The 20820-nt window shown below is 64.8% G+C and overlaps 2 protein-coding genes across 39 annotated transcripts; one reads left to right on the top strand and one right to left on the bottom strand.

The window, feature by feature from the left end:
• The first annotated feature begins 1626 nt into the window (after positions 1 to 1626).
• On the top strand, positions 1627 to 14418 carry UNC5A (unc-5 netrin receptor A). Of its 5 annotated transcripts, none has more exons than XM_086852337.1 (16): positions 1627 to 1747; positions 9509 to 9730; positions 9870 to 10013; positions 10089 to 10192; positions 10304 to 10484; positions 10598 to 10765; positions 10954 to 11118; positions 11203 to 11391; positions 11807 to 12106; positions 12198 to 12285; positions 12365 to 12533; positions 12611 to 12844; positions 12940 to 13089; positions 13184 to 13348; positions 13432 to 13607; positions 13817 to 14418. In XM_086852337.1, the coding sequence occupies exons 1-16, from the start codon at positions 1642 to 1644 to the stop codon at positions 13974 to 13976; spliced, it is 2721 nt and encodes a 906-aa protein (XP_086708463.1). In that variant the 5' UTR covers positions 1627 to 1641; the 3' UTR covers positions 13977 to 14418. The 5 variants fall into 5 exon arrangements, with proteins under 5 accessions (XP_086708463.1, XP_023791616.1, XP_086708465.1 ...); XM_086852339.1 differs by lacking the exon at positions 1627 to 1747 and adding an exon at positions 8901 to 9197; XM_023935848.2 differs by lacking the exon at positions 1627 to 1747 and having other exon boundaries at positions 8180 to 9730.
• Positions 14419 to 14481: 63 nt separating this feature from the next.
• HK3 (hexokinase 3) lies at positions 14482 to 20300 on the bottom strand. 34 transcript variants are annotated; one of them, XR_015276854.1, is made up of 21 exons: positions 20094 to 20300; positions 19697 to 19837; positions 19429 to 19575; positions 19270 to 19321; positions 19034 to 19196; positions 18571 to 18719; positions 18319 to 18459; positions 18123 to 18218; positions 17945 to 18044; positions 17681 to 17864; positions 17356 to 17511; positions 17000 to 17233; positions 16607 to 16911; positions 16389 to 16528; positions 16129 to 16248; positions 15939 to 16034; positions 15720 to 15819; positions 15414 to 15597; positions 15185 to 15340; positions 14783 to 15035; positions 14482 to 14655 (listed from the first exon to the last, which is right to left on the bottom strand). XR_015276854.1 is itself a non-coding variant. In XM_086852328.1 (21 exons), the coding sequence occupies exons 2-21, from the start codon at positions 19780 to 19782 to the stop codon at positions 14514 to 14516; spliced, it is 2985 nt and encodes a 994-aa protein (XP_086708454.1). In that variant the 5' UTR covers positions 19783 to 19837; positions 20094 to 20300; the 3' UTR covers positions 14482 to 14513. The 34 variants fall into 34 exon arrangements, 12 of the variants coding, with proteins under 12 accessions (XP_086708454.1, XP_023791606.1, XP_086708453.1 ...); XR_015276857.1 differs by having other exon boundaries at positions 14783 to 14994; XR_015276869.1 differs by having other exon boundaries at positions 15424 to 15597.
• Positions 20301 to 20820: the final 520 nt, after the last annotated feature.

The raw sequence follows: 20820 nt of genomic DNA, 5'->3' as shown, positions 1-20820 counted from the left end.
CTCCGTGCTGGGTGCCCACCTCAGGTGCCATCTGCACTGGGTACCCCCATCTTGCCCTGCCCTGCTGCTTGCCTGGGGGGCTTGTGGGAGCCCGAGCTGAGGGTCCCAGCGCTGCGGGGGAGCTCGCCCCGGTTCCCATGGCAGCCCCCCGGAGCTCATGTGCAGAGCGGTGACTTCAGCAGGAGCAGATGGAGCTGCAAGGAGTAAAAACATCCTGTTTCCATGCAAATGCCATCAGTAATAACGAGCCAGCCTGAAGGAGGGTTGTTATTGCTGTGCCAGAGCTCTGCCCACAAAGGCTGGGGGTCTCCTCTGCCACTGGTTCCCACCAATGTCCAGGCAGATGTCCCAGGGCTCGTGGATCTGCCTGGGGCAGCACGGTGGGATGAAAATGGGCACCCACAGGTGTCACCCCACAATCGCTGCCCTACCTGTGTGCATGTCTGGTCCAGGACTCCACAGGAGGTCCCGGGAGGTGTGTGATGGCAGAAGAAGGCTCTGGCCTCGTTCCAGAGCGGTGCTGGTGGTGGGCTCGGCTCTGCCTGGCCCTGCCAGCATTGTGCTGGGGTGGAGAGAGGCCATGACACAGCTGGTGCCACCCGGGAGAGCTGTGCTGGCTTCACACGCGCTTCAGCTCTTGGAGGCATCAGAGCAGTTGTTAATTGTTCCTGATGCCGCTAATGAAATTATTGCTGCACGACACTGGGAGGCACTGCCTGGCCCCTGCTGCTGGGGACAGAGCTGTTCAGCACGGCTGCCTCAGGCTCCGCTTGCCAAAGGGTTTGGGGAGCACCACGGGCACCCCAGTACAGCCTCAACCCCTTTTGACCTTTGCCCCTTGCCCACATTGCAACTGCCCACTGGTGATGGCAGCATTGCTTGTGGGCACCTTGGCGGGGTGCAGGGAGGGGACAGAGAGGGAAGGGGCCACATTCTGTGGCTACATGCCCTGGGAGAGGCCAGTGTGGCTGAACATGGGGTATCCTGAGGCCAGACCGCCGTGTATGGCAATAAGGTGGGGCCCCACCGTTAACCCACGTTGCATCAAGACTGTGATCCCTCTTCTGTGGCATTTCCCGTGGGGTGCCAGGCTGGGCTGGGAAGCATCCCTGAGCATCACCCGACGGTGCAGCAGGGGATTGGGGTAGAGTGGGGTGTGGAGGGAAGATGAGGCGCGTGGGAGGTGTGAGCTGCTGGGGTTGGGGGGTGTCCCGGGGGGTGCAGAGCCCGCGGGCGTCCCGGAGATGGGGAGTGACGCCGTGCCGGGGGATGCGCCGTGCCCGGGGGGGCCGCAAACCGGGGGAGCCGCGCTGCGCTGCGCTTGGGGACGGTGCGGACCCCCCGCGCCGGCCCGGGTGTGTGCAGAGGCGGGGGGTGCGGTGCCGGCGGGGGGAGCGGTGCCGGCGTTGCGGGCGGGGGGCGGCGGCGGGGGCGCGCCCAGCTGTTGCGCCGTCCCTTCCGCGGGCGGGTCCGCGCTCCCGCCCCGCATTGGCGGCGCCCGGGCGGAGCGGAGCGGCGCGGCGGCGGGCGGCAGCCGCGGCGGGGCCGGTGGCGGTGGCGGGGGCGCCATGGCCCGCTGAGGGCGGCGCGGAGCGCGGCCCGCCCTGCTCCCTCGCCCCGCAGCGCTCCGCGGGGCGCGCCATGGGTGCGCGGCCGCCCCGCCGCCGCCGGGCCCCCCCCGCCGCCGCCGCCGCCGCGCCGGGGCCGCTCGGTGCCCTGCTCGCCGCTGCCCTGCTCGCCGCCGCCGGTGAGTCACCGCGCGCCTCCCGCGGGCACCGCGCTCCGGGCGGGAGGGGGGGACCCGGCACCGGGACTGGGCGCCGGGCAAGGTCACCGGGGGAGCGGCGGCGGGTGGGCGTCCTGCGGGACGCCGGTGTCCTCCCGGGGACGGGGGCCGTCCGTTCGCCGTGCGGGATGCCCGCTGCCTGTGGGATGTTCGGGTGCTGGTGGGGCGCCCTCCCGGACCGGGGATGTGTCCCCCGCCCCACGGCGGGCACTGCCGTCCCCCGCCCTTCGCCCAAGCCTGGTCGCACACGCGTGTCCCGCCGGCAGTGCCCCGGACGCTGCTCGCACTGGGGGAGGCTGGCGCTCCCCGCCACGGCTCCGCTCTCCCGGGGCCCTACCAGCGCCGGGCAGCGGTGTCCGCAGCGCACCTGCCTCACGCGTGCTGTCCCTGCCCCACGCACGGCATCCCTGCCGCTGGCACAGCGTTCCTGCCGCTGCCATCACTTGTCCGGGACACGGGGGACCGCGGTGAGGGGACAGCCCGGAGGGTGCTGTCACGCCGCGGGGGTGCGCGTGGGTGGTCGTGACGCGGGGAGTATGCGGGACTGTATCGGTGGTGCTGCAGACGCGGACGGTCCGGGGCACGGCTGTCCCCGGCAATGTCCCCTCCGGGCGGGACCCGGCGGGAGCGGGAGCGGCCGGGTGGACCCCCGGTGTTTGGTCGCTCCGGCGGCCGGTCCGTGCGGTCGGCGGCCGGGAGCACGGTGAGTGCCCGGGGCTGGCGGCCGCTCGCAGGTGTCACGGCAGACGGGAAGTGGCGGCTGCAGACAAAGGACCGGGCTGGGGGCGGGGAGCTGCGCGAGGCTGGACGTGAGCTCTGCGGGGGGTCCGGGGGGGGGACGGACTCCCCTTCTGCGCCCGAGGGTCCCGGCCCACTGACCCTGCACCCGCCTGCGGAGGTGTCCCCTAGCGCGGCTTCAGTGCCTTGGTGGGCACGGCAGACGCCCAGAGGGGCTGCAGCCCCAGTGCTCCCCACAACCCCAGGCATCCCCGGGGACCCTGCGTTCCCAGCATGGCCCCGTCTGCACGGGGACGCTGCAGAGACGGCGCGGTGGGTGGGCACCCCTCGGGTGCAAGGAACCTTATATGGAGGGTGCTGTGGGTGCCGAACCTCAGCTGGGCATGGACCACGGCTGTCCCCACGGCGCCCGTGGGAATTGTGAGGATGGATGGAGCTGGGGGACAGACGGGCAGGGGGTGCACCAGAGCGCACCATGCCAGCCCTGCGACAGGAGCTGTGAGGATCCCGGGGGTGCCAGCACCGGCTCGGGCAGTGTGGTGTGGTGCTGGTCCCCATGGCTCGCTTTGGCAGGCAGCTCACAGCCGGCCGCGGCGCGGCTGAGCCCCGTCACCTGCACAGCCCGCTTGGCACCAACGGGGCAGGGCTGGGCCTCTGCTCCAGCCTGGCAAGGCATGGCACAGCGTGGCACAGCGTGGCATGGCACAGCTCCCCTCAACAGGGCTGTCAAGCCACAGGCTGGGGACAGCGAACCCAGGTGTCCAGGCAAAGGGTCCTGCCTGCTGGTGGGGCAGCATCCCTGCTCGTGGGCTGCCCACCCACTGGTGCCCGCAGGGGAAGGGTGAGAACAGCAGCGAGGACTGGGGGTCACCCATGGGCAGCAGTGAGGAGCGAGCTCCGAAGGTGAGGGGCTGCCCTGCTCGGCCGCTGCTCTGGCAGGTGGAAGGGCAGGGTCCTTCCCAAGAGCTGCCCCGGCCCAGTTGAGCTGTGGCGCCTTCCCCTTGGCATCGTTGCAGCCAGTGCCAGGCCCTAGCACATCTCTCACCCCAGCCCCACAGCAGCTCCTGCTCCAGCTCCTCTGGTCGGGGCCACAGACTCTGCTCTAACCGTGCAGGAGCCACTGTGCTGCTGACTTCACTGGGCTGCCAGGCACCCCCCGGCTCCAGCAGACAGTCCCCAGCCGCTGCACTCCACAGCCTGATGCCCCACAGCCTGGCACCCCAGGCACCCCAGGTCGTTGATTCATACAGCACCCCACAACCTGCGCCTGGCTGGGCACTGGTGGCTCCGTGGGGCGAGCAGGAGTGCAGGGTGGCAGGCAGGGCTGGCGTGTGCCGGGCACCGGGGAGCTGCCGTGCCGGCTGTCAGCACGAGCACGCGGCAGACGCAGCCTGCCCAGGGCTGTTTGTTCTGGCTCAGTGCCACGCGGGGCTGGCACTACATCAAACCGTGCGGAGCCTGGCAGGTGCTTGCAGGAGGCAACCGGGATGCTGACGGTGCCACCAGGGGCTGGGCACCCCCAGAGTCACTGCGGGCACCCGAGTAGCCAGCAGCACACGGGACCCGCCCTGTTAGTGATGCCGGTGCCCGGGGGATGTTGGCATTGGGAATGAGTGCTGTTCATGTCCCTCTGTCCCCCCTTCTCTGTGCCCAGGGGTGCACCCTCCATGCCAGCACTGCTCTGATGGACCAGCACAGTCGCTGGTCCGTGTATTGCATGTCGGCCCGTGGGAAGGCTGAGATGGGCTGGCTCCAGCCTGGGCACAGTGGGACCCTGTCCTTATCCAGTCAGTCCCTTGTCTCTGCTGTCTGCCTGCTCTTTGGGTGCTGCCCCCGGGGGGTTGTCAGGCAGGTTGCTCCCCATGGACCCCCAGACCCTGCTCTGCCAGAGCTCTTGCAGGATGGGGTTCTCGGGTCCCAATTACCTCAGCCAGCCCTTGCTGCCATGGGGCTGTGAGGTGCCAGGGCTGCCGTCACCACTGGGTGACACCCGTGGGTGAGAGGGGAGAGACTGTGGGGTGGACCCTGGCACCTGGGACTGTTGTCCCCTGTCTGTTCTGGTGGGATGAAGGACTGAGGGTGACCTTGACACTCCTCCCAGTGGGGCCAGGGCTTGGCCAGAGCTTTTACTTCTCACTGTCAGTGAAAGGACATCCAGGAAACCCACTTGGCTTTCCAGGATCGAGACCCCAGCAACAGCTCCTGCACGCTGCACTGAGCCAGTCTTGTGTCCCCCACCATCCCAGTCCTAGACTGGGCTGGGACACCCCCTCATCCTCCACTGAGCACAGACCCCTTCCTCATGCCGTGCTGCCGAGAGGGGCTGGCAGGTCTTGGCACGAGTCCTTGCCGGCACAGAGGGTCTGGGGTCTGTAGGGCTCTTCAGCTCCCAGAGCTGGTCGGGAACACGTCCCCTCTCAGCCCCGGCTCTGTGTATGCCTGGGGAAGAACACCCAGCACTGGATGCCGGGGCTGGTAGCCCTCGAACTGGCGGAGGTGGTCCCTGGGAGTGGCTGCCACCCCCGGCTGTCTTTGGTGGCACTGGCACCATTGTGCTCAGACCCCGGGCACGGTGCAGCGTGGGTCATGTGCGGGCACAGCCGGGGCGTGCAGCCCTGGGCGGGCGCTGGGAGCCCTGCCCGCCCTGGCACATGCTAATAGCATGTAATGGGGAGAGCAGTATCAGCTCAAATCCGTAATTAGGCAGCTCCATTGTCATGCAAACCCGCCTAATTCATTCACAAGCAGCACTCGCTTCATCAGCGCCCAGACGCTGCCAGGCATTCACCGGGAGACGGGCACCTCCACCCAGCCTCCCCCAGTGGCCTGAGGACTGGCGCACGTGGGCCACACGCCTGAGGGGCCCGGACAACGGCCAGCTTGTGGGGACATGCCAGAAAATTGGGGACACGGTCCCAGGGCAGGCGGGGACACCCCGGGGACACGGTGCCCATTGGAGCGTGGAGGCCGCATTGGCATCGTGTGCCCATAGTCACATCGTCCCCAGTGCTCAGCACGTGCCAGGCTGGCCAGGAGCCAGTCCTGCTGCCCAGCGTTGGCATCCGACCCTGCTGGCTCTCTGCCCAGCCGGAGCTGGCACTGGCACCCGCCTGGCATTGCCGTGGGACTGCGTGGGGTGGAGAGGTGGGTGCAAGGGAAGCATTTGCCGATGTCCTGATGCCCCAGGTGAGGCTCGGAGCAGCTGGGCAGTGCTGGGCGATGGTGTGCCCATGACTGGGGTGTCTCCCAGAGACAACACCAGCTCATCGTGGCTCAGAGCCAGCCTCTCCCAGCAGGATGGTACCCAGCTCAAAGCCTCAGACGAGCTTTTTGATTGTGGTGAGATGTGCCAGTTCCCTTCTCTGCACCCTGCAGAGAGCAAAGTGCCAGCGACGGGGACCCCTGCGTGCAGGGTTGGCACCACCCGGCTCCCCTGGGAACAGATGGGCAACCTCTGCCCTCCCCCTGATGCCCACCCTTCCTTCGTTAAGGCCGGAGCAATCAGCAGCAATTATGGCTTTAATTACCTGCTGCTAGGGCGCCGAGCGCCGGCAAAGTGCGAGGAAATCTTTCATATTAATGGTGTGCCAGGCCTGGCACGGACACGATGGATGGGGCACCAGCTGGGAGCGAATCTGCCGGCTGCAAAGCCCACGGGGATTCGGGGAGGTCCACAGAGGGTCACAGCGGTGGAGGCAGGTGGTAGCATTGAGGTCCCCGCGCTGCTGTGGGGACCCCCAGAGTGGCAGCAACAGGCAGGGGAGCATGCAGGAGGTTGGGGCAGAGGGAGGATGGGGTGGGATGACCCATAGGAGGTGGCTGATGTGGTGGTGCAGCGTTCAGACAGACCCGTGCCATTGGAGCGCTGTCCCACTGCAGGCAGCCGCCTGCTCCCTCCCGGGGGCAGCTGTGCAGCGTGGGCACCCTCCGGCCGTGCCGGGGCTGGCGCTGCTGCAGCCACCGGCGGGCAGCCTCTCCTCGCCAAGAACACGCTGACCTTCTCAGTGTCTCCCCGCGGCAGACAGAGAGGCACCCACCAGGCTGCTCCTGGCACCACTGGGGACTTTGGCACCGTCACCCAGGCAGGATCAGCCCCTTGAGGACCAGAGGGACCATAATGGGGCACCCACTGGAGTTTGGTGTGTTCTGTCAATGATCCCCCCACCCCCCCCAAACTGGACAGTGCAGTCCTGCGGTCCCTCCTTGACAATTAACACCAGTACACCTGGTGTTTCTGCTGCTGAGGGGCCCAGGTACTACGGTGAGAGGCTGTGTGACCACCTGGGGTGGCAGGGAACAGGCGGAGCTCTGTACATGGGGGGCAGGAGCAGCTGAGGGTCCCCCAGTGCTGCGATGAAGCAGGGACGGCTGCCCAGAGCTCACTGTGGGGTGTCCCCATCCCCTCTGCACCCTGAGGTGGGTGTCACAGACTTGTTCCCGAACCCACCACCCTTCCCCTCCATCAGGCACCACTCATTAACCCACGTGTTTGGGGGGGGATAATTGATATTAAAGCCCTGCTTAATGCACCGACTTTACTGGCTGAGATTTATCGGCGCTGGAGCAAACTGTGCTCTCAGCCACCTCTTTAGCTGCAGGCAGAGCGGCCGAGGCTGTGCCCTGCCACGGTGGCGGGGGGGGGTGTGTGGGGTGGGCCAGGGCTGTGTGGAACCCAGCGCTCCCCCACCCCATCCGCTTGTTCCCCGTCCCCGCCGAAGTTCCCCGGTTCCCTTTGCCAAGGTGACATAAGCATCTCGCCTGTTTCCATGGCAACGCAGCGGCAGGTGAGCGCGAGGCGGATGCGGGAGCCGGCACGCGCCACGTGGGGGGCCGCTGCCCACAGGGCGCCCACGCTGTGCCCGCACCCACGGGCTGGGGGTTCTGCGCCGTGGGGCGGCCCGCAGGACACGGGGGGCCCGCAGCGCGTGGAGGTGGCTGCAGAGCGTGGGGCGCCCATGGGATGTGAGGTGCCCGCGGAGTGTGCGGCATCCACAGCGCGTGAGATCCCCGAGGTGTGTGGCGTGACTGGGATGCGTGGTGTGGCCAGGGTCCATTGGATGGTCGCAGGGTGCGTGGGGGGCTCGTAGCGCTTGCAGAGCCCGCGGTGTGTAGGGTACTCGTCATGGAGGGGGTGTCTATGGTGTATGGGACACCCAGACCACAGTCCCCCCGCTCCCTTGCGGGGCTCAAGGTCAGCTCCAGCCTCCTGGCTGTGCCACATGGCTCCATCCATTCCCGCATCACAGCACAGAGCCTCGCCAGTGCCTGGCACAGTGCTCAGCAGCAAGACATGCAGGGCTGGGCACACACTGCACGTCCCCAGCTCTGTTTGCTGTCCACGCTCCCCCCACCCAGCACCCCGCTCAATGGGGGGGCTCCGTTCCCATCCTGCCTCCTCCATGCCTTGCTGCTGGTCCCAGGCTTTCTGCACCCCTCCACTCAGCTTTGATGGATAGACACGCAGCTCGGCAATCGCTGTACTCATTTCACGTGTGATTAAAAAGCTGGTCCCGCAGCACAGTTCACACGGCGCGTCTGCCACAGCCGCCCGGGCGGGAGGCAGCCGCGATGCTGTGCGGCAGCAAACATGGCATTTCATAAATAAATTTGGTTTATTTACCCAGAGCCCACGTGCCAGCTCGGGTAGTGCAGCGCGGGCACCCGGGGTGCCCGAGCAGCAGGCACAGCGCTGGGACCCGCGGGTGATGCGGCGAGCTGTGCCGCAGCCGGCACAGGGACAGCACCGCGCCGGGGACCGCAGCGCTTGTCCGTGCCGTGACCCCCGGGCCGGCCCCAGGCTGCGGCTGGGGGGGTCGTTAAACCAGTGAAATATGAAATGCCTGTATATCCCCGACAGGAGTTTTAATTAAATTAATTGCCAGTGACATTGTAAAAGTGCTGATGGGGTAATAACCGGCGTGTTATGGTCGCCGTTTATCTTCCCCGCGTAAATTAGCTGCCGCACCTTGCCCGTCCCGGCGGGCATCGCGGCGGGTTCCCCGGCACCCGCTCCCCGGCTCCGAGGGGCTTGAGCCAGCTTGGGGCGGGCAGCAGGGCCTGGAGCCTCCCTGGGGGACTCAGGCAGGGTTCAAGGGACCCCCGTGTCGCTCGCGTTCCCGTCATGCAGGCGGCCGAGCCAGGCGAGAACCAGCCGGGGTGGGCACAGGCAGTGGGGTCCCATGGGCACATGGGGAGTGGCTGGTAGTTGCCAAACGAAGGCACTTAATTACTGCGCATTCCATCCCGTTTAATTGCTTATTAAATCCTAACCAGCCAATTAGCAGCAGCAATTACAGCTTCATTCAGTGACACAATCGCTATTTTATCGTTTGTTAATCAAATGCTTATTTAGGGCCCTGGTTTATTAACTCTTCCCGCAGCAGGCACCGGCAGGGTGGGGGGAGAAGAGGCACCTGGCTTTGTCTGGACTGGGGGACGTGGATATCGTGGGACTGTGCCATGTGTCATGTCCCCAGACTGCTGTCCCCATGGGGACATGTGTGTGCAGCACATCCTCACCACGCTGGGGACAGCCAGCCCCCATGTGCCGTGTGAGCGTGGGTGTCAGTGGCACAGGACGGGGAACACTGCTGTGCTGCCCTGCAGCGTCACCCCCACTTGTCCAGCATCCCTGTGCCACTCTGGGGTGCAGGAGGACAGCACGTGGCCCCTGGTCAGTGCCTCACAGCGTGCTGGAGAAGGGGGTGGCAGGCGCCCCGGAGGCGTGAGCAATGGCCCTTGTTGGTCACACTACATTTCCTTTTCATTAGTGCTAAGTGTGGACATGAGGGATCGGCAAGGGTTCAGCGGGCGCAGCCACTGCGTGGCTGCTTTCCCTGATGGATGGCAGGGTGGGAGAGGGCTGCCGCACTGCTGCTGGAGGGGACAGTGGGGAGGCAAAGGACCACTGGCATGTGGCTGTGCCGGTGTGGGTGATGTCCCAGCCAGGGCACGTGGAGGTGGCCGAGCCCCATCTCCCCACAGGTGCTCAGCAAAGCGCGACTGTTGCCAACCCGGCATCTGGTGCATCCCCGGACCTGCTGCCGCACTTCCAGCTGGAGCCGGAGGATGTCTACATTGTGAAGAACAAGGCAGTGAGCCTGGCCTGCCGTGCCACCCCTGCCACCCAGATCTACTTCAAGTGCAATGGCGAGTGGGTGCACCAAGGTGACCACGTTACGCAGCACAGCACCGACCGCAGCACTGGTGAGCGCTGGCAGGAGGGGCGGTGCCAGTCCCACTCCAGGGAAGCCACATGTGCCACTATTGGCGGGGCTTGCCTGGGGCTGGGGACAGCGTGACAGCTCCCCGCATGCCAGTGTGACGTGCCACTCTCCGGTCCCAGGGCTGCCAGTGATGGAAGTGCGCATCGAGGTCACCCGCCAGCAAGTGGAGAAGATCTTTGGGCTGGAGGAGTACTGGTGCCAGTGCGTGGCCTGGAGCTCCTCCGGCACCACCAAGAGCCAGAAAGCCTTCGTGCGCATCGCCTGTGAGTGTCTGCAGGTGTCTGGACAGAGTGCGGGGCGCTGGCCCCGGCCCCCATCTCACCCCTGTGCCTCCCCAGATCTGCGGAAGAACTTCGAGCAGGAGCCGACAGCCAGGGAGGTCTCCATTGAGCAGGGCATCGTGCTGCCATGCCGCCCTCCCGAGGGCATCCCCCCCGCCGAGGTGGGTCCCTGCAGCTGGCCAGGACGGGATGTGGCTGAGGATGCCCCTCGCCCAGGGCCACGATGTGTGTGATCCCAGGCAGGCACCCAGTGATGTCCCTGTGCCCTACAGGTGGAGTGGCTGCGCAATGAGGAGCTGGTGGACCCGGCACTGGATGCCAACGTCTATGTGACACCAGAGCACAGCCTGGTGCTGCGCCAGGCCCGCCTGGCTGACACGGCCAACTACACCTGCGTGGCTAAAAACATTGTGGCCCGTCGCCGCAGCGCCTCTGCTGCCATCACTGTGTACGGTACGGCTCCCCAACGCCAGTCCCCACCACACTGCCCTGGTGTCACTCTCCCTGTCCTGTCCCTCCCTGCATCCCCTTAGTGGCAGGGTGCTGACGGGTCCCTCTCCACCCAGTGAACGGCGGCTGGTCGACGTGGACGCAGTGGTCAGGCTGCAGCACCAGCTGTGGACGGGGCTGGCAGAAGCGGAGCCGGACATGCACCAACCCCACACCCCTCAATGGGGGTGCTTTCTGTGAGGGCCAAAATGTTCAGAAAACCGCCTGCACCACCCTCTGCCCAGGTACCTGCCCTGCTCAGGGCACCGCCACCGCCCCATCGTGCCGATGCTGCACTCCCCACTGCGCCCATCGCATTCCCTGTCCCCACCAGATGTTTTGTCCTCCAATTCCCCTGTGTGTCCGTCTCTGCCGGCCCCGGGGCAGGGAAGGAGGGTGGCAGCAGGGCGCTGACCCCAAGCTGTGCCTGCAGTGGACGGTGCCTGGTCGGAGTGGAGCAAATGGTCGGAGTGCGGGGCCGAATGCACCCACTGGCGCAGCCGCGAGTGCTCGGAGCCAGCGCCACGCAACGGAGGCCGGGATTGTCATGGCCCCGAGCTGGACACCCGCAACTGCACCTCGGAGCTCTGCAGCCACGGTGAGCACGGTGGGGATGGCAGGGTTGTCCCCTAGAAGAGGAGACCGGGGGGTGACCATGTGTGCTGATGCCCTGCCCACACAGCTGCCTCAGGTGCAGAGGACGTAGCGCTGTACGTGGGGCTGGTGGCCGTGGCCGTGTGCCTGGTGCTGCTGCTGCTGGTGGGGGTGCTGGTGTACTGCCGCAAGAAGGGGGGCCTGGACGCTGACGTGGCCGATTCCTCCATCCTCACCGCCGGCTTCCAGCCTGTCAGCATCAAACCCAGCAAGGCAGGTGAGTGAGTGTTGCAGGGAGAGTGTACACACACTGGGACACGGTGTCCCTTGGACCTGCAGGTGGCCATACCTGCCAGGGGGTCTCTGGGCTGGGGCTGTCTGCTATAGGGCATCCCTGGGTGAGGTTCTGTTCCCTGTGGGGTCCCTGGTCTTGAGTTGATTCTTTGCCTTATGGTATCCCTGAGTTAGGGACAAGGACTCTGTATCTTAAGAGTCCCTGACTGTGGGATCAGTGCTTTATGCCACATAGGGTCAGATCCCCAGGGTGGTGGCCGTGCCCTATGAGGATCTCACTATGGGGCAGGGACTGTGTGTCCCATGCCCTCTCAATCTGACTGTGCCCATACACCACTGGTGGGGACCCCCTGTTTCTGCCTTGCCCCGGCGCCACGGTTGCTTGCTCTGTGCCGCAGACAACCCCAGCCTGCTCACCATCCAGCCAGACCTCAGCACCACCACCATGACCTACCAGGGCTCGCTCTGCCCACGCCAGGACGGCCCTGCCAAGCTCCAGCTGCCCAACGGGCACCTGCTGAGCCCGCTGGGTGCTGGACGGCACACGCTGCACCACAGCTCGCCCGCCGCCGAGGGTGCTGACTTCGTGGCCCGGCTCTCCACACAGAGCTACTTTCGCTCCCTGCCCCGCGGCACCAACAACATGGCCTATGGCACCTTCAACTTCTTGGGGGGCCGGCTCATGATCCCCAACACAGGTACAGCGGGGTGGGGATTCCAGAGCACTGCCCAGGCCAGGCAGGGTCCTCGTGGGACTCACTCCCTGCCTGCACCCCCATTCCCACCCAGGGATCAGCCTGCTCATCCCACCTGATGCCATCCCACGGGGGAAGATCTATGAGGTCTACCTGACCCTGCACAAACAGGAGGAGGTGAGGTAGGTGCTGGGGCTGTCGGGACACGGGGCTGTTGGAGTGGGTTCTGTCCTGACTCAGCTGCCCCCATCGCTGCCCCAGGCTGCCTCTGGCTGGCTGCCAGACGCTGCTGAGCCCCATCGTCAGCTGTGGCCCCCCTGGTGTCCTCCTCACCCGCCCCGCCATCCTGGCCATGGGGCACTGCGTGGAAGCCAGCGCTGAGAACTGGAGCATCCGGCTGAAGAAGCAGTCGTGTGAGGGCACGTGGGAGGTGAGCAGGGGCGAGGGCTTTCAGGGATGGAGGAGGGACAGCCACGGCTGAGGTGCATCTCTGCCTGGGTGCCGCAGGACGTGCTGCAGCTGGGCGCTGAGCCGTGCACGGAGCTGTACTACTGCCAGCTGGAAGCGCAGGCTTGCTACGTGTTCACAGAGCAGCTGGGGCGCTTTGCCCTGGTCGGGGAGTCCCTCAGCATGGCGGCCTCCAAGCGCCTCAAGCTGGTCCTGTTCGCGCCGGCCGCCTGCCCCTCGCTCGAGTACAACATCCGCGTCTACTGCCTCAGTGACACCCAGGACGTCCTCAAGGTACCGGGGTCCCCAGCCTGCCCATCCCGGCTTGGAGCGAGAGCTGCGCTCCTGGTGTGTGGCATCTCCTGCCTGACTGCTGCTTGTGCTGGCAGGAGGTGATCCAGCTGGAGAAGCAGCTGGGAGGGCAGCTGATCGGAGCCCCCCGGGTGCTGCACTTCAAGGACAGCTACCACAACCTGCGCCTCTCCATCCACGATATGCCCAGCTCCCTCTGGAAGAGCAAGCTCCTCGCCAGCTACCAGGTGAGGAGTCTGGTCAGTGTGTGGGGATGGGGATAAAGGTGTAGGGAGGTGTCTCTGCCTCTCTGACACCCCCAGCTCTGTCACCCCACTGCAGGAGATACCCTTCTATCACATCTGGAGCGGGCTGCAGCCCTTCCTGCACTGCACCTTCACCCTGGAGCGCCTGAGCACCAGCACCTGTGAGCTGGCCTGCAAGATCTGGGTCTGGCAGGTGGAGGGAGACGGGCAGAGCTTCACCGTCAACTTCAACATCGCCAAGGTGAGGGCAGGACTGGGCCACTTCTGGGAGTGGCCATAGGATTGCCTCACATCCCTTTCTCCGCTGCTCGTGCTCTCCCCTAGGACACAAGGTTTTCAGACTGGCTGGTCCCCGACGAGGTGGGCACCCCGGCTCTGGTGGGCCCCAGTGCCTTCAAGATCCCCTTCCTCATCCGCCAAAAGATCATCAGCAGCCTGGACCCGCCGGGCACACGGGGAGCCGACTGGAGGACACTGGCACAAAAACTCAACCTTGACAGGTAATGCAGACTGAGGGCAGTGCTGGGGGATGGGGTGGCATGGTGGATGGGAGCAGGGGTTCTGGCCTCATCCTGCACCTATGGATGGATGCTGGAATGCTGTGGGATCCTGGGAGAGGGCTGCTACACAAGGTGAGGCTAGCACGAGGCTTGTAATGGGATGTGGAGCCATCTCTGTGCCCTGACATGGTCCCTCTGTCCCCTTCCAGCCATCTCAGCTTCTTCGCCTCGAAGGCCAGCCCCACAGCCATGATCCTCAACTTGTGGGAAGCACGGCACTTCCCCAATGGCAACCTCTCCCAGCTGGCTGCCGCCGTGGCCGAGGTCGGCAAGCAGGACGGTGCCCTCTTCTCCGAGGCTGAGTGCTGAGCATGGCACAGCAGGGGCTGTGGCCCAAGGGATGACCTCCATGGGGCTAAGCGGGGCCCTGGCTGGCCCACCAGGCTCCTACTGCCCCACAGCGCACAAGGAGAGCTGCCTGGCCCCCTTGGGAGGGCAGGATGCATCTGCCCCATGGCAGTCAGGCCCCTCCAGCACTGTGGCGGCGGGACTCAGCCCAGCCCCGGGGGTCCCAGAGCCCCATGGTGGGGGACTGGGGGGCACTGGGTGTGCGTCGTGCGTGCGGTGCCGTCGTGCTGTCTGCGTGTGGGGCCGGGAGGCCCCGGGCCCCGTGCCGTGTTGTGTAAAGCCCGTTTTTTTAATTCTGTATTAAGTGCATTCAAGTATTTACACTTGGCCTTATGTACATAGCGGTGCCGCGGGCGGGGGGTCTGCCGGACGTGAATGTAAATAAATTCGATATATATTGCTACGTGGGGCTGTGCCCGGCCGTGCGCTGCCCCACGCCCCTCGTGATCCCCCCCAGAGGCTGGAGGCGCAGACCAAAGGGCTTTATTGAGGTGCTGACTATTGCATGGCGTTGGCATTGCGACTGGCCACAGCTGCCACGAGCGCGGCCCCTTTCCCCGAGCCGTCCTCTGATAGCAGGAAGGACACGTTGCAGTTGGGTGCCAGGTCCTTCAGTGTCTTCTGGAGGTTTTGGGAGAAGCTAGGCAGGACAGGAGGGGAGGGTGAGGACTGATGCTCCCACCCTATGCACACCATGCCTCCCACCACAGACTCCTTCATAGGGCAAGGATGCCCCATGGGTTCGTGCCACCCCTGGTCCCACTCACCACGGGTGCAGCTTGTACAAGGTGCCATCCACCCCAACAGTGACAGACAGCTGTTCCAGGCCCCGATTCTCCCGCATCTTCTCCACCACAGCAGCCAAGCCAGCAGCGCAGAGCTGGGCTGCCCGCAGGGACACGGCCTGGCACACCTCCCGCATCAGCACGCTGTCCTCAAAGCTGGCATCGAGCTCCAGTTCGCTCAGGATGGCCCGTATCTGCCGCAGGGCCAGCCCGTTGCTGCTCCGGACCAGTGCCACTGTTAGCAGCAGAGTCCCTGTCCCCATCACTGTTCCCATCCCTTAAGCATAACTCTGCCTGTGCCACATCAGTGTAGCCTGGCCCCTCTCCTGAGGTTCTGATATCCCCACCCCAGGTTCAGGGAACCCATAGGAGTCCAACACTCACAGCTCGATGGTAGAGAGGAACTTGGTCTGGAAGATGTCCTTGGTCTGGAGCTTGGGGGAGGGTTTGCCTTGGAACAAGAGCTGTTTCTCTGTCATTACCAACAGGATCTGACGCACAATCTCACCCAGGTACATGCCACTGATGAGCTTCTCAAACCTACGCAGGACACAGCCTCAGCTAGGCACAGCCACCCACTCCCAGCCCCCTCTGCCCCAGGGTCCTCACCCACCTCTGCTTGCCTGGGTTGATGGTGGTTTCGTCCACCACCCTGTCGAAGTGGGTGAAGATGTGGTCTAGGCAGCCGTTGTCCCCAAAGGCCCCCCACTCCATGTTGATACACATGCGGCCCTGGTCCCCCTCCACAGTGCCCACGTTCTTCATCTCCTCCATGTAACAGGCATTGGTCCCTGTCCCTGCAGGCCCCATGCTGTTGTCACCCCCATCACAGTTCTGGCAGAGGCATGTGGCCATGCCACATGGGGTAGAGGGGTGGTGAGGAGATGGGGGACCTCCTGGATGCAGAGGTGCTCCTCACCCACAATGAGGCCGATTTCACATTTGGGGTCATCATAACCACAGGCCATCATGGTTCCCACTGTGTCGTTGACCAGAGCCACCACCTTCATCCCTAAGTGCTGCCAAGCAGGAGATGGGGACACGTGGTCTAGTGGCACCCAGGCAGCTCCTGGGGCTGACACTGCCTGGATACAAGGTGTACCCTGGGGACAGGGACAGGCCACCAGACACTCCCTACCTGTTTGCGCTGGGCAGCGTCCCGCAGCAGCTGGACAACGTCCTGTCCCACACAGCCTGAGGCGCTGAAGCCTTTGGTCCAGGTCAGCAGCAGTGCCTGCAAGAGTGGCAGGAGCAGGGGCCAGGGCAGCTGCCTCGCACCACATCCTGGGGTCTTTCCCACCATCCTGGTGCTGGAGCCACTCCCTCACCTTATCCAGGCCCACTTGTTGGCAGGGAAAGGAGAAGGTGAAGCCAAGAGGCAGCCTCTCTGTCACCAGGTTCTGCTTCGTCTGGAAGTCCATGATGCAGTCAATGATGTGGTCAAAGAGCTGTGGATAATGGCTGTGGTCAGCATGGCCGAAGCTGGAGCAATGCCTCTCCCAGCCCCATCATGGCCCCATGGAGAGCAAGAAGGGAGGCAATGCCGACCCCTTCAGCCCAGCCCCTGGTCACAGGTCCTCAGCCTCACCTCGTTGCCAGTGCCCTGCATAATGGCAACTGGGATGACGTAGATCTCGCTGGCCATGCTGATGCCCTCCTCTGTCACACGCACCACCAGCACACGGAAATTGGTCCCCCCCAGGTCCAGTGCCAGAAAGTCGCCTTGCTCTGTGGAGAGCCAGCACAGTGCATTAGCAGGGCCACGGCTTCCTCAGCACCCCATTCCCAGTGTCCCTCGTCCCTTACCAGTGCCATCGGGTGTGTGAGAAACGTAGGTGGGCAGCATGCGGACAGAGGCACTGGCATTGGTCTCCTTACACAGGCCCCGCTCCATCTCCTCCCTCATCAGTGCTTGGACTTTCTGCAGGTCAGCGTGGCTGAGCCGTAGTGGGGCCAGCACCTCGTCCACCTCACGGCGCTGGGCTGCCAGGCGCAAAGCCACTGCTGTCACCATGGCTGCCCCCCGCCCAGAGCCATCTCTCGAGGCCAGGAAGGTAGGTATGCACTCAGGAGCCAGTAGCTTTGACACATTTTGCAGGATCTCCTCAAACCTGCCGAGGATGAAGAAGAAAGCATGGGCTGGGTGTGAGGCATCCCATTGGGGGAGCACCCCACTGGGAGCTCTGTGTTCCTCATCACCTGAAGTAGCCTGTGCACAATTCTCCTTCCAACCCCACGTTGACCGTCAGCATCTCCATTTCCCGGGTCTGGCACATGTAGCTGAGGATGGCAGACAGCCCGGTGGCGTGGAGTGTGGCAGCACGCCCCACCACTGCCCGGCAGATCTGCTGCACCCGGCCGCAGTCTCGCTCGCTTGGCTGCAGCCCCAGAACCTCCAGAACCCTCTTCACGACAGTCATGCCTTCCTCGTTGCTAGAAGGCAGATATATCACAGCCTTGTGGCATCTGCAGGTCCACCAGCTTGCAGCCAGGAACACCCATCAGTCACGCCCCATCCTCCCACCCATGGCAGCTCCTGGTCCTCAGACACTCACTTGACGATATCCAGAACATGCTGCATCGTGAACACTCCCTTTTCCTTTAGGACACTAACATCAGTCCCAGTGAAGATAGCTTTCTCAGCGCTCAGGGCAATCAGCGTGTGCCGGATAATCTCCCCCAGGTACAGGCTGCCCACCATCTTCTCAAACCTGCGTGTGTTTGAGCCCACATGTGAGTCGGTCGTGCCTCCCTAGCAGCACCCCTTGGCTCTTTAAGAGCACCCAGGAGCATTGCAGGGGAAAATGTGCTCCTGTTGGTGGGGCCTGACATGCTCAGAGATAGATGGGGAGCCTGTCCTTTCTGGGGGAGACAGAGCACCTCTTCTCCCCAGGGTTGTTAGATTCCTCATCCACACTTTCATCATAGGGTGTGAAGACGTCATTCAGGGTGCCATCATCCCCAAAGCAGCCCCACTCAGTGTTGACACACATCCTCCCGCTGGTCTCGTCTGTTGTTTCCACCAGGTATGCCTCAGCCATGAAGCAACAGTTGGAGCCCTTGTCTACGAGAGTGATGGGGCTGAGCACCAGCACAGCCCCCCCAGCACCCACCGCCATGGCACACGGAGTGCCCAAGTCTCACCTGCAACCATGGCGATCTCACAGGGTCTCCCCTCAGTGCTGCAGGTCATCATGGTGCCCACAGTGTCATTCATCAGGGCAACAACATCCACGTGGCAGAGCTGGCGGGGAGTAAATTGAGAGGATTTCCAGCTCCTAAACGGGGACAGCCAATGGCCTTCTGTCCCACTGGCCCCCACCTCCTGCTTGTTGATGGCTGCCTGCAGCAGCTGCACCACGTCCTTCCCCACCACACCACTGCAGCTGAAGCCCTTGGACCAGGAAAGGAGTTCTGCCTGTGGAGAGCATGAGGCAGAGCCATTGGCACCAGGATGGTTCCTCTCCCCACTGCTGCTGTGCTATAGTCACAGCCTGGGACAGGGCTCTCCCCCTCACCTTGTCCAGCTGTGTCTGCCGGCAGCTGAAGGGGAACACAAAGCCCAAGGGGAGGCTTTGGCGTTCCTCAGATTGAGCGGCGTCAGGGCTGATGGTCTCGGCCAGGAACTGGGACACACATTGTGCAATGAAGTCAAAGAGCTGCAAAGTCATGATTGGGGGTAAGGGCTGCTTGCTTTATCCAGTACCCAGGCTGTGGAAGGCAGCCTGGAGCTCCAGCACCAGCCACCCTTTGCCACGGCCTCCTCATACCGCTTCCCCCTCGCCCTGCATGATGCCCTCTGGCATGTCAAAGATCTTGTACATCATGTGGGGGCTCATGTTTCCATCTCCGTAGAGGGTCACCAACAGGGTCCGAATCTGGTTCTGGCACAGCTCCACCACCAGAAAGTTTCCCTTCTCTATGGGGGAACAGAGGCAGTGTCAGGCAGAGACCTTCCCTGTGGCAGGCCTCCTAAAATCTGTTCCTTGCCCTGTCCCAGGGACAGTTACTCACTCATGGGGGAGGCTCCTGAGAGCCTGAGACTTGCAGAGAGACCAAGGGAATAAGCTTCTGGCTACTGCCCCTTCACTGGGAAGCGGCAGAGGAGAAGCTTATGGATCACATAACTGATCCAAGAGTGGTTTACCTCTCCCCAGCACCCCCAGGGCTGACTCCAGTGAGGTGTGCAGGGCTGCCGGTAGAACAGTTCATCCTCAGGCTGGGCTGCCTTACCAGTGCCATTGGGAGTGGCGCAGATGTAGGTGGGCAGCATCCGCACTTTGGCCTGTGCGTGTGTCTGACGGCTCAGCCCCTTGCACATGTCCTGCATCATGTGGCCCTTCATAACATGCAGCCTCTCCAGTGGAATGCTGAACGATCGCAGGGCTCGTTGTATCTGGGGATGGTGCATTAGGGCAGAGGCGCAGAGGCAAAGGGCAGGGAGTGACTGGAGCAGGGGTGGGCCTTACCGGTGTGGTGAGGGTACTGTCACGGCGCTGGGTCAGAGGGCTCACGGAGACCCTGCATGGAGAGAGGTGGCGTGTCACCCACTGAGCTCTGGTCTGCAGGACGGGACGAGCGCCTGCACACAGTAGGGCTGGGGGGCCTGTACCCAGCTCTGCTCCCACCTGGTGTCTACCTCCATGCTCATTAACGGGTCCATATTTTCGTCCCTGTGCAGTATCTTCACACTGCCTCTGCGGTCGTGGAGGAGGCAGCTCTGCCCCATCACGGTCATCGGGCCGAGCACGGGAGCGGTGGAAGGAGAAGGGCCCCTAAAAATGCAAGAGGCCAGAGGCTGATGTCTCTCCCCTGTAACAGCCTGAGGATCTGGGGATCCCATCCCCGGCCCCACAGCGGTCTCCGCAAAGCCGGAGCCGCTCACCGGTCACGTACTCGCTGTTCCGCTCCTCCGCGCCCGAACTTCGCCTTTGGTCTGGTCTGCTATGTTGGATCTTGGGTCGGGTGTTGCGGCTGTTCATGGTGGCGGGGCAGGGGCAGGTGTATGGGCCGGTGTATGGGCCGGTGTATGGGCCGGTGTGTGGGGCCGGTGGTGGGGCCGGTGGTGGGGCCGGTGTGTGGGGCCGGTGGTGGGGCCGGTGGTGGCCGGGGCCGGTGGTGGGGCCGGTGGTGGGGCCGGTGGTGGGGCCGGTATGTGGGGCCGGTATGTGGGGCCGGTGGTGGGGCCGGTGGTGGGGCCGGTATGTGGGGCCGGTGTGTGGGGCCGGTGGTGGGGCCGGTGTGTGGGGCCGGTGGTGGGGCCGGTATGTGGGGCCGGTGGTGGGGCCGGTATGTGGGGCCGGTGGTGGGGCCGGTGTGTGGGGCCGGTGGTGGGGCCGGTATGTGGGGCCGGTATGTGGGGCCGGTGTGTGGGGCCGGTGGTGGGGCCGGTGTGTGGGGCCGGTGTGTGGGGCCGGTGGTGGGGCCGGTGTGTGGGGCCGGTGGTGGGGCCGGTATGTGGGGCCGGTGGTGGCCGGTGCGGGGCCGTTGGCGGCGGGGCGGGGGCGGGGCCGGCGCGGGCGGGGCCGTTGGCGCCGCCGTCCCCCCGGCAACAGCCGCGCCCCGCCCCGCCATTGGTCGCCCCGCCGCGAGCCGGCCCCGCCGCGGCCAATGGGCGGCGGCGCTGCGGGCCCCGCCCGCGGGAGGGGCCGCTCCCCGCTCCCCGCTCCCGGCCGGGCGGCAGCGCTGCTCAAAGCCCGGGGCTTAATGAGCTCCGCACCAGCTCGTCCCATTAATGAAGCATGGGTCGCCCTTCCCTGTTCCCCGTGAGGATGTTCTCAGAGAACAGGTCCCTCCAAGGCCCGGTGCGAGGCAGGCAAGCCCCGCCGCCCCGGGGAGCGGGCTGGGCCACCCGGGGACAGGGAAAGCACCAAGGACACGAGGACACCGCGGCCGTGGCTCCTCCGGTCGTCGCATCCGCTGACTGCGGCTGTCAGCTGGCACCAAGGTGCCCTCTGGCACTCCCGGCTGGGAATGTGTTAGTGCTGTGCTGCTGCATAGAGCACAGGACACTGCAGCCC

Source organism: Cyanistes caeruleus, chromosome 15 (genome assembly GCF_971803275.1).
Source record: "Cyanistes caeruleus chromosome 15, bCyaCae1.hap1.1, whole genome shotgun sequence".
In the NCBI taxonomy this organism is placed as follows: domain Eukaryota; kingdom Metazoa; phylum Chordata; class Aves; order Passeriformes; family Paridae; genus Cyanistes; species Cyanistes caeruleus.
This window is presented reverse-complemented; position numbering and strand designations above follow the sequence as displayed.